General features: G+C 54.7%; 1 protein-coding gene across 1 annotated transcript; it reads left to right on the top strand.

The window, feature by feature from the left end:
* The first annotated feature begins 1,333 nt into the window (after nt 1-1,333).
* On the top strand, nt 1,334-12,141 carry LOC103173754 (zinc-binding protein A33-like). The gene is made up of 6 exons (XM_042345234.1): nt 1,334-1,775; nt 1,860-1,955; nt 2,301-2,531; nt 2,722-2,744; nt 2,841-2,956; nt 11,493-12,141. Exons 1-6 carry the CDS (start codon nt 1,365-1,367, stop codon nt 12,035-12,037), a joined length of 1,422 nt encoding a protein of 473 aa, XP_042201168.1. The 5' UTR covers nt 1,334-1,364; the 3' UTR covers nt 12,038-12,141.
* The last annotated feature ends 629 nt before the right edge of the window (nt 12,142-12,770 follow it).

The raw sequence follows: 12,770 nt of genomic DNA, 5'->3' as shown, positions 1-12,770 counted from the left end.
CAGTATAGAGGGAGGGAGGAAAGTGAAGGGATTAAAGACAAGAATACAGGAGCTGGGAGCAAATTGGATGAAAGTTCTCCATTAACTGTGGGGAGAGAATGAGGATGTAGAGTTAAACAAGAAAGGAAGGGGTTGAGGGTTGTAGGAACCCAGCAGATAGAGAGGGACAGTGTGTGGTGGGGGGAGTGGGGGACGGGTGCCGTGGTGGATAATCTGTGTGTGTGGGGGGGTGTGGGGGTGAGGGGAAAAGAGACCATTGAAGGTTAGAACTGCGATTGTAAAGCACAAGTCATCATTTTATTAAAAAATCAATGTGAATCCTAGTGTGTTGCGGAAGGAAGGAGGTGTCGCTTGTGGGGAGGGAAGATTGTGTGGTGGGAGAGGGAGATTGTGTGAGGGGAGATTTAATGATGGGAGGGGAGAGATTGTTTGTGTGGAGGGGGAGATTGTATCAGGCGAAATTGTGTGGTGAGGGGAGAGATTGTGTGTGGAGTGGGGAGATTGTGACCGGTGGGTGGGCGGTAATGAAAGGGTAGTGAACTTGTGGCAGATGTGGGAATGAGGAGATCTTCTAAAAGTTTTGATTAATCAGAAGATATCAATCAGGAGAGTAAATGCCCAGGAGGCCCCTCCCCGATAGGGAATATCCAAATGTTCAGGAGACGGATCGGGATTATTGCTCTCAGGGTCTATTCCTGGTTCCATATTTACTGGTAATCTTAACATCTCCCTCTGACTCCTCAACCTGATTGGACCTGTTGTTTGGTGAACTTTGGTCCATTTCCACATCAAATATTTCCTTCGTCCAAATCTTGGTGGTTGCTCACAATCCTTAATCCCCACGTGAGGCCGTGTGAATCAGAGTGAAGTGAACTCTGTCACAGGGCGGGACACACACAGCATAAATACCCGGAGCCTGAAGGAGTTTGGAACAGATAGACTCCGGGTGACCAGGACTTCTAGACATCAGGTTCAGGCTCTGACCGAGAAGCTAAACTGCGTTGTTTGTCTGGAATTCTCTAAGGTTCCTGTTTGCCTCGATTGCGGCCACAAATATTGTCGGTCCTGTATCACCGGGAGCTGGGAAAAGCAGCGAAAATCCTCCCGTCCAGAATATCGCCAAGTTACTGCTAAGAGAAACCTCAAGCTCAATTGGGCTCCCCCCGACGGCGGCAAAAAAAGTGACCCTCTGAGGATCTGTCGGGTGACGGATTGATGAGGAGGGAACCCTCAGTGGGTTTCACAATCAGCGGGTTTCACAGGAAGAGACTTGAGGAGGGTTTATCCGCCCAGTGACTGGGAGCCGCCCACACACTCGCACTGAAATCAAAACCAGTTTCAATCAGCAGTTGCTGAGTATCCAAATGGCTTCCAGACTCCAGGCTGAGAGGTTGACCGAGGAGCTAAACTGTGCCATTTGTCTGGAGTTCTTCACTGATCCTGTTAGTCTGGACTGCGGCCACAACTTCTGTCGCTCCTGTGTCGCCGGGAGCTGGGAAAAGCAGGAGAAAAACTCCTGTCCGGTATGTCGCCAAGTTACTGCGGAGAGGGAACTCCAGGTCAATTGGGCTCTGGCGAAAATGGTGGAGAAGGCTCGTGAATTCAGTCTGGACCCGACACAGACGGCAGTTAAACGTCAGTGTGAGAAACACCGGGAGGACCTGAAGCTGTTCTGTGAAGATGACAAGAAATTGATCTGTTCCATTTGCAGAGATGCGAAAGAGCACAGAGGTCACAGCTTTCTGCCCATTGACGAAGCGGCTGAAATCTACAAGGTACCGAGACCCTCACGAGGGATTCATTCCGTTTCCACGTCAGGTTTTCCCCTCAAACACTGTTATTCTGTGCGTTTATTCCAGGATCAAGTGAAGTCCTCCATAGCTTCTCTCACACAGAGGAAGGAAACTGCTCTACAAACTGAAGCCAAACAGAGAGAAAAGATTTCACAAGTTAAGGTAAGTTGTGTCGGGGCTGATATCTGTCAGTGTGTCTCTGGTTACTGTGTGTACACGGTGTGATGTCTCAGTGTCTGTGGTTACTGTGTGTACACGATGTGATGTCTCACGGTCTCTGGTTACTGTGTGTATACGGTGGGATGTCTCAGGTCTCTGTTTACTGTGTGTACACGGTGTGATGTCTCAGGTCTCTGGTTACTGTGTGTAACGGTGTGATGTCTCAGGTCTCTGGTTACTGTGTGTACACGGTGGGATGTCTCAGGTCTCTGGTTACTGTGTGTACACGGTGGGATGTCTCAGGTCTCTGGTTACTGTGTGTAATGGTTGGATGTCTGACATTTTCAGGAACAGGTGAAGAGTGTGCAGACTCACGTCACGGCTAAGTTTGCTAAAATGCACCAGAGTCTGACTGACAGAGAGCAGCGAGTGATGGGGGATCTCAGACAGCGAGAGGAGGAGATTCTAAAGCGAATGGAGACAACTCTGCGAGAGATTCAGGGAAAGTTAGAGTCTGTGGAGCAAGAACTCTCCGAGTTACAGACACAGATGGGGAAAGACGCTCTCACCTTCCTGCAGGTAAAGAGATGACATTATAATGCAGTTCAGTCACAGTTACACACAGTCGGGAGCCGACAAACTAATTGTGATTGACAAAGAGATCAGAGATTGAATTGGGATGTGTGAGACGCTGTACACATGTAATCTGTTGTTGTTGTTGATGGTGTCTCAGTGTGAGCTGAAATCTGTCTGTGTTTGATTTCATTAGGAGGAATCTGCTGCCAACAGAAGGTATGGAATGACCTTTACCAAATATCCCAGAATTGAACCCACAAACCACCCACAAGGTGCAGTTTCACTCTATAATGTGATGGGGTCTTGTTTCAGGGTCAGTGACGAGGGGTTTGATCTGTCGGTGTGTGAGGCTGAGCTGCCGGTGGCCAAGTACAAGTGGCCTTTGGACAACACCGTCTGGAGAGAGATTATAGACAGCGTCAGTCCAGGTACACGTCTCCCATTCTCACCCTGAAGCCGTGTCAATAGCCTTCCATTGACAACACATACCCCCACACACTCCCTCACACACACACATACATCCCCCCACACATACACACACCTCAGGCCACACACCCCTCCCACACACTCCCCTCACACAGGAGGCGAGAGCACAAGTCTGAGGAGGTGGAGCAGAAGGGGGTGCAGTCGAGGCTGAAGTGGCCGAGGAGGATGAGGGGTTCGGAGCAGAGGCAGAGGGAGGCGAGGAGGGTGGAGGGGTCACAGATGAAGTTGGGGGAGGGTTTTGGGGGCAGTACATTAGGATGTTAGAGAGAGGGGAGGGATGGCGGAGGGTGAGATGATGGAAAGAGGGGAATGAGGGTGGAGGAGGGGGACAGGGCCAGTGACGCCCTGGAGATGAGGGCCACCCCACCACCATGACGGTTGGGGCGGGGGCCATGGTGGGAGGGGTAGCGGGTGGTGTGGCCTCAGTGAGGGGGAAGGTGTCACCGGGGGTGAGCCATAATGTCAATGGCCTCACACCTCACAAACCCTCTCACAGACACCCACATACACACACCCACACACACACCCTCACACACCCCTTCACACACACCCTCACACACCACCACACACACACCCACACACCCACTCACATAAACCCTCACACACACCCACACACAGACCCTCACACACCCTCACACACCCTTTCACACACAACCCTCACACACCACCACACACACACCCACACACCCACTCACACAAACAACCTCACACACACCCTCACACACACCCACACACACACCCTCACACACCCCCACACACACCCCCTCACACACACCCTCACATACACCCTCACAGACACCCACAGACACACCCTCACACATCCTCCCACATGCTCCCTCACACACATCCCCTCACACACACCCACACACAGACCCTCACACACTCATAATCACCTCACACACCCCCTTACACACAACCTCACAAACAACCACACACACAACCACACACACCCCCTTACACACACCCTCACACAGACCCTCACACAACCCCTCACACACCCCTCACACACACCTTCACACACACCCACACACTCATAAACCTCCTCACACACACCCACACACAGACACTCACAAACACACGGAACCTCACACACATCCTGACACACCCCCTCATACACACCCTCACACACTCCCTCACACATAATCACACACATCCCCTCACACACACGCTCACACACCCACACACAAACCCTCACACACACACTCACACACTCATAAACACCCTCACCCACACCCTCACACACCCACCCACACACCCCCTCACACACAACCACACACACCCACACACACACCATCACACACCCACGCACACACTCATAAACCCCCTTACACACCCCCTCACACACACCCTCACACACACACACAGAGAACCTCACACACACACTCACACACCCACTCACATACCCCGTCACACACAACCACACACACCCACACACACACCATCACACACTCCCTCACACACACCCACACACATCCCCTCACACACACTCCCTCACACACACCCTCATACCCCCCTCACACACACGCTCATACTCATCCACACACACCCTCACACACATCCACACACACCACATCACAAACCCCCTCACATACCCCCTCACACACAACCACACAAACACACGCACACACACCCTCACACACACTCTCACACACCCCCTCACACACCAAATCACACACACCCTCACACACACGCCCATACACAACCACACACACGCCCTCGCACACACCCTCACACAGACCCTCACACACACCCTCACACCCCTCTCACCCACACCCTCACACACCCTCACACACACACTCACACATATCCACACACACCCCATCACACACCCTCTCACACACATCCTCACACACCCCCTCACACACCGCCTCACACACACCCTCACAAACACCCTCTCACACACAACCTCACAAACCCTCACACACCACCTCACACACACCCTCACACACTCATAAACCTCCTCACAGACCCACACACAGACCCTCACAAACACCCACACACAGAACCTCACACACCCTCACACACACCCTCACCCACACCCCCTCACACACACCCACACACACCCCCTAACACATCCCCTCACACACACCCACACATAGACCCTCACACACACTCACACACCCCCTCACACACACCCTCACACACCACCTCATACACACCCACACAGAATCACTCACACCCCTCTCACACACACCCTCACACACCCCTCACACACAACCTCACACACCCTCACACACAACCTCACACACACCCTCACACACCCCCTCACACACACCCACACACACTCATAAACCTCCTCACACACACCCACACACAGACCCTCACAAACACCCACACACAGAACCTCACACACCCTCACACATACCCTCACCCACACCCTCACACACCCCCTCACACACACCCACACACACCCCCTCACACACACCACACATAGACCCTCACACACACTCACACAACCCCTCACACACACCCACACACATCCCCTCACATACACACTCACACACTCATAAACACCCTCAAACACACCCACACACACACACCCACACACACTCCCTCACACACCCACTCACACACCCACTCCCACACTAATAAACCCCCTCACACACACCCTCACACTCACCCACACACTCCCACTCACACACACCCACACACATCCCCTCACACACACCCTCACACACCCCGTCACGCTCTCATAAACCCCCTCACATACACACATACACACACCCAAACCCACAGACACCACCTCACACACATCCACACACAGACACTCACACACACCCACACACAAACCCCACACACATCCCCTCACACACCCCCTCACACAACCCGTCACACTCTCATAAACCTCCTCACATACACCCATACACACACCCACACCCAAACCCACAGACACCACCTCACACACACCCACACACAGACACACACACACCCACACACAAACTCCTTACATATCCCCTCACTTACCCCTATCACACGCACCATCACATACACCCACACACACCGCCTCACACACCCACACGCAGACGCTCACAAACACCCACACACAGAACATCACACACACCCTCACACACACCCACACACACCCCCAAAACCACCCCTCACACACCCACATACAGACCCTCACACAAACATCCTCACACACTCCCTCACACAACCCCTCACACACACCCACACACACTCCCTCTCACACAGCCTCACACACGCACTCACACACTCATAAACCCCCTCTCACACACCCACACACACTCATAAACCACCTCACACACACCCTCACACACACCCACATACACTCATAAACCTCCTCACACACACCGTCACGGGGACCCTCACAAACACCCACACACAGAACCTCACACACATCCACACACACCCCCTCACTCCCCCCCACTCACAAACCCACACACAGAACCTCAAACACACCCTCACGCAATTCCTCACACACCCCCTCACACACCCCCTCACACACCCCGTCACACACTCATAAAACCCCTCACACACACCCACACACACAGTCACACCCCCTCACACACCCACACACAGACCCTCACACACACCCTCAAACACCTCCTCACACACCCACACACACCCTCACACACACCCCCTCACACACCCCCTCACAACCCCCCTCACACACACCCACACAAACTCCCTCACACACCCCCTCACACACACCCACACACACCCTCTCACACACCCCCTCACACAATCCCTCACACACACCCTCACACAGACCCTCACACAACCCCTCACACACACACTCACACACACCAACACACACTCATACACCTCCTCACACACACCCACACACAGACCCTCACACAGACCCACACACACACACTCACACACAACCACACACACACCCTCACACACCCACGAACACATTCATAAAACCCTCACACACACCCTCACACACACGCACACACACCCTCACACACCCCCTCACACACACCCTCACACACCCCCTCACACACACCCACAGAGACTCACTCACACCCCCCTCACACACCCTCTCACACACACCCTCACACACACACTCACACACTCCCTCACACACACCCACACACACTCATAAACCTCCTCACACACCCACACACAGACCCTCACAAACACCCATACACAGAACCTCACACACCCTCACACTCACCCTCACCCACACCCTCACACACCCCCTCACACACACCCACACACACACCCTCACACACCCCCTCACACACACCCACACATAGACCCTCACACACACTCACACACCCCCTCACACACACCCTCACACACCCCCTCACACACACCCACACAGACTCACTCACACACACACACACCCTCACATACACACTCACACACTCACACCCCTCACACACACCCACACACACACCCTCACACACCACCTCACACACACCCACACATAGACCCTCACACACACTCACACACCCCCTCACACACACCCTCACACACCCCCTCACACACACCCACACAGACTCACTCACACACACACACACACCCTCACATACACACTCACACACTCATAAACCCCCTCACACACACCCACACACACCCCCTCACACCCTCACACACTCGCTCACACACACCCTCACACACACCCGTACACACCACCTCACACACCCCCTCACACACCCACTCCCACACTCATAAACCCCCTCACACACACCCGCACACACCCACACACACCACCTCACACACACCCACAGACTTCCCCTCACACACCCCCTCACACACCCCCTCACACACCCCGTCATACTCTCATAAACCCCCTCACATACACCCATACACACTCCCACACCCAAACCCACAGACACCACCTCACACACACCCACACACAGATACTCACACACACCCACACACAAACCCCTCACACACCCCCTCACACACCCCCTCACACACCCCGTCACACTCTCATAAACCCCCTCACATACAACCATACACACTCCCACACCCAAACCCACAGACACCACCTCACACACACCCACACACAGATACTCACACACAACCACACACAAACCCCCTCACACACACCCACACACACCTCCTCACACACACACCCACACACACTCCCTCACACACCCCCTCACACACACCCGTACACACCCCCTCACACACCTCCTCACACACACACTCCCACACTCATAAACCCCCTCACACACCCTCACACACACCCACACACACACCCTCACACACACCAACATACACTCATAAACCTCCTCACAAACACCCTCACACACAACCACACACACACCCTCACACACACCCGCACACCCCACCTCACACACCCCCTCACACACCCCGTCACACACTCATAAACCACCTCACACACACCCTCACACACACCCACACACACTCACAAACCGCCTCACACACACCCTCACACACTCCCACACACACACCCTCACACACACCCGCACACCCCCCTCACACACCCCCTCACACACCCCGTCACACAGTCATAAACCACCTCACACACACCCTCACACACACCCACACACACTCATAAGCCGCCTCACACACACCCTCACACACACCCACATACACTCATAAACCTCCTCACACACACCCTCACGGGGACCCTCACAAACACCCACACGCAGAACCTCAAACACATCCACACACACCCCTTCACTCCCCCCCACTCACAAACCCACACACAGACCCTCACACACACCCTCACAAACACCCGTACACACCCCCTCACACACCCCCTCACACACCCACTCCCACACTCATAAACCCCCTCACACACCATCACACACACCCTCACACACACCCGCACACCCCCCCTCACACACCCCCTCACACACCCCGTCACACACTCATAAACCACCTCACACACTCCCACACACACCCACACACACTGATAAACCACCTCACACACACGCTCACACACACCCACACACACACCCTCACACACACCCTCACACACACCCACAGACATAACCTCACACACACCCTCACACAACCCCTCACACTACCCCTCACACACACCCTGACACACACCCACACACACACCCCAACACAAACCCTCACACACACACCCACACTCAGCCTCTCACACAACCACACACCGCCTCACACACACCCTCACACACACCCTAACACACCCCCTCACACAAACCCTCACACACACCCCTACACAAACCCTCACACACACACACACACTCAGCATCTCACACACCCACACACACAGCGCCTCACACACACCCTCACACACCCCCTAACACACCCCCTCACACACACCCTCACACACCCCCTCACGCACACCCTCGCACAGAACCACACACACCGCCTCACACAAACCCTCGCACAGACCCTCATACACCCCTATCACACGCACCATCAAATACACCCACACACACCCCTTCACACACCCACACGCAGACGCTCACAAACACCCACACACAGAACATCACACACACCCACACACACTCATAAACCTCCTCACACACCCACACACAGACCCTCACAAACACCCATACACAGAACCTCACACACCCTCACACTCACCCTCACCCACACCCTCACACACCCCATCACACACACCCACACATACACCCTCACACACCCCCTCACACACACCCACACATAGACCCTCACACACACTCACACACACCCTCACACACACCCTCACACACCCACACATAGACCCTCACACACACTCACACACACCCTCACACACACCCTCACACACCCCCTCACACACACCCACACAGACTCACTCACACGCCCCCTCTCACAAACACACACACACCCTCACATACACACTCACACACTCATAAACCCCCTCACACACACCCACACACTCCCCCTCACACACACACACCCTCACACACACCCACACATAGACCCTCACACACACTCACACACCCCCTCACACACACTCGCTCACACACACCCTCACACACACCCGTACACACCCCCTCACACACCCCCTCACACACCCACTCCCACACTCAAAAACCCCCTCACACACACCCTCACACACACCCACACACACCATCTCACACACACCCACAGACATCCCCTCACACACCGCCTCACACACCCCCTCACACACCCCGTCACACTCTCATAAACCCCCTCACATACACCCATACACACACCCACACCCAAACCCACAGACACCACCTCACACACACCCACACACAGAGACTCACACACAACCACACACAAACCCCCTCACACAACCCTTCACACACCCCCTCACACACACCCTCACACACACCCACAGACATAGCCTCACACACACCCTCACACAACCCCTCACACAACCCCTCACACACACCCTGACACACACCCTCACACACACCCACACACACACCTTCACACACCCCTTCACACACACCCTCACACACACCCAGACACACACCCCAACACAAACCCTCAGAGACACACACACACACCCACACTCAGCCTCTCACACACCCACACACACACCGCCTCACACACACCCTCACACACACCCTAACACACCCCCTCACACACACCCTCACACATCCCCTCACGCACACCCTCGCACAGAACCACACACACCGCCTCACACAAACCCTCGCACAGACCCTCACACACCCCTATCACACGCACCATCACATACACCCACACACACCCCTTCACACACCCACACGCAGACGCTCACAAACACCCACACACAGAACATCACACACACCCTCACACACACACTCGTAAACCCCCTCACACACACCCTCACACACACCCACACACACCCTCACACACACCCCCTCACACACTCCCTCACACAACCGCTCACACACACCCACACACACTCCCTCTCACACACCCTCACACACCTACTCGCACACTCATAAACCCCCTCCCACACACCCTCACACACACCCACACACACACCCTCACACACACCCGCACACGCCCCCTCACACACCCCCTCACACACCCCGTCACACACTCATAAACCCCCTCACACACACCCTCACACACACCCACATAAACTCTTAAACCTCCTCACACACACCCACACGCAGACCCTCACAAACACCCACACACAGAACCTCACACATACTCTCATACACACACTCATAAACCCCCTCAAACACACCCTCACAAACCCCCTCACTGCCCCCCCTCACAAACCCACAAAATTACCCACACACACACCCTCACACACACCCTCACACACCCACTCACGCACTCATAAACCCCCTCACACACACCCTCACACACACCCTCACACACACCCTCACACACACCCACACACATAACCTCACACACCCACTCACACAATCAGCCTCACAGACACCCTCAGATACACACACTCACACCCCCCACATCCTCCACCACACACACCCACACACTCCCCTTCACACACCCCCTCACACGCCCCCTCACACAGACGGTGACCCTCGGGGCCGGATGGTGTCTCCGGTTGTATATGTGTTCACACACCGTCTGAGCTCCAGACGTCCCCTCACTCCACGTTGTGTTGTGTCTCTCTCTCAGCTCCGGTCTCTCTGACTCTGGATCCCGACACCGCCCATCCCGACCTCATCCTATCTGAGGACCTGACCAGCGTGAGGGACGGAGACACACGGCAGCGGCTCCCGGACGGTCCCAAGAGGTTTAGTAAATATCGCATAGTCTTGGGGTCTGAGGGATTCACATCGGGGAGACATTACTGGGAGGTGCAGGTGGGCAATAAGACAGAGTGGGCAGTGGGATTGGCCCGAGAGTCCGTCAACAGGAAAGGAAAGATCAAAGCGTCACCAGGGAACGGATTCTGGGTTTTGCGGCTGAGAAACGGGGATGAATATAAAGCTCTGACCTCTCCCTCCACTCTCCTGTCCCTGAGGGACAGAAACGGGAAGGTGGGAGTGTTCATGGACTATGAGGGGGGAGAGGTGACCTTTTACAACGCCGACAACATGTCTCATCTCCACACTTTCACCCACACTTTCACTGAGAAGCTTTATCCTTACTTCAGTCCCTGTAAAAACGACGGCGGCAAAAACGGTGACCCTCTGAGGATCTGTCGGGTGACGGATTGATGAGGAGGGAACCCTCAGCCGTGACCTGTGTTTGGCGGTGATGGCCACGAGGCTGAACCTTCATAGTCTGTGTCGCTGTACAATAAAGATTGTGGTTTATATCACACAGTTCACACTGAACCTTTGGGTTAATATCAATGATATAAATACGGTTTTTGCATTGTTATTACTGAGGACATTGTGGGTGCAGTAGTGCAGCGCCGCCTCTGGGGGCAGTTCAGTTGTACTCAGCTGTTTATGTGGGAGTTGTACCCCAAGTAATAATAATTATAATAATAATAATAATCATTGCATTTGATACAGCGCTTTTCACGTCTTCTCGACGTCCCCCGAAGCGCTTCACGGCACAGACCGCAGAGTGTAGTGACTGTGCATTTGTGGGCGAACGCGGCGGCCGATTGCGCGCAGCGGCGTCAGTCCCACACGCGGTCGTGGGTTGAAAGTGACCCCATTTGCGATTGTTTTTGTTGCGGAGAGGATCGTTATTAGGGCCGTGTGTGGGTTCAGGAAACTCGCCCGAGGTCCGGCCCTGACCCCCCGGGGATTGAACCCGGGTTCTCTCGCTGCACAGCGAGTGCTCTCACCCCTGAGCCACAGGACCCCACAGAGCAAATCACAGCAAACGGTGATTCCCCTCAAACCCACGACGGCCGCCGGAGAGACGGAGAAGCGGTGAACGGCCGTCGGGTCCGACGCTCTCCGGCATTAGACGGCGATGACCGGACCCGGGCCC

This window comes from Callorhinchus milii, unplaced genomic scaffold (assembly GCF_018977255.1).
Source record: "Callorhinchus milii isolate IMCB2004 unplaced genomic scaffold, IMCB_Cmil_1.0 Scaffold36, whole genome shotgun sequence".
NCBI lineage: Eukaryota > Metazoa > Chordata > Chondrichthyes > Chimaeriformes > Callorhinchidae > Callorhinchus > Callorhinchus milii.
This window is presented reverse-complemented; position numbering and strand designations above follow the sequence as displayed.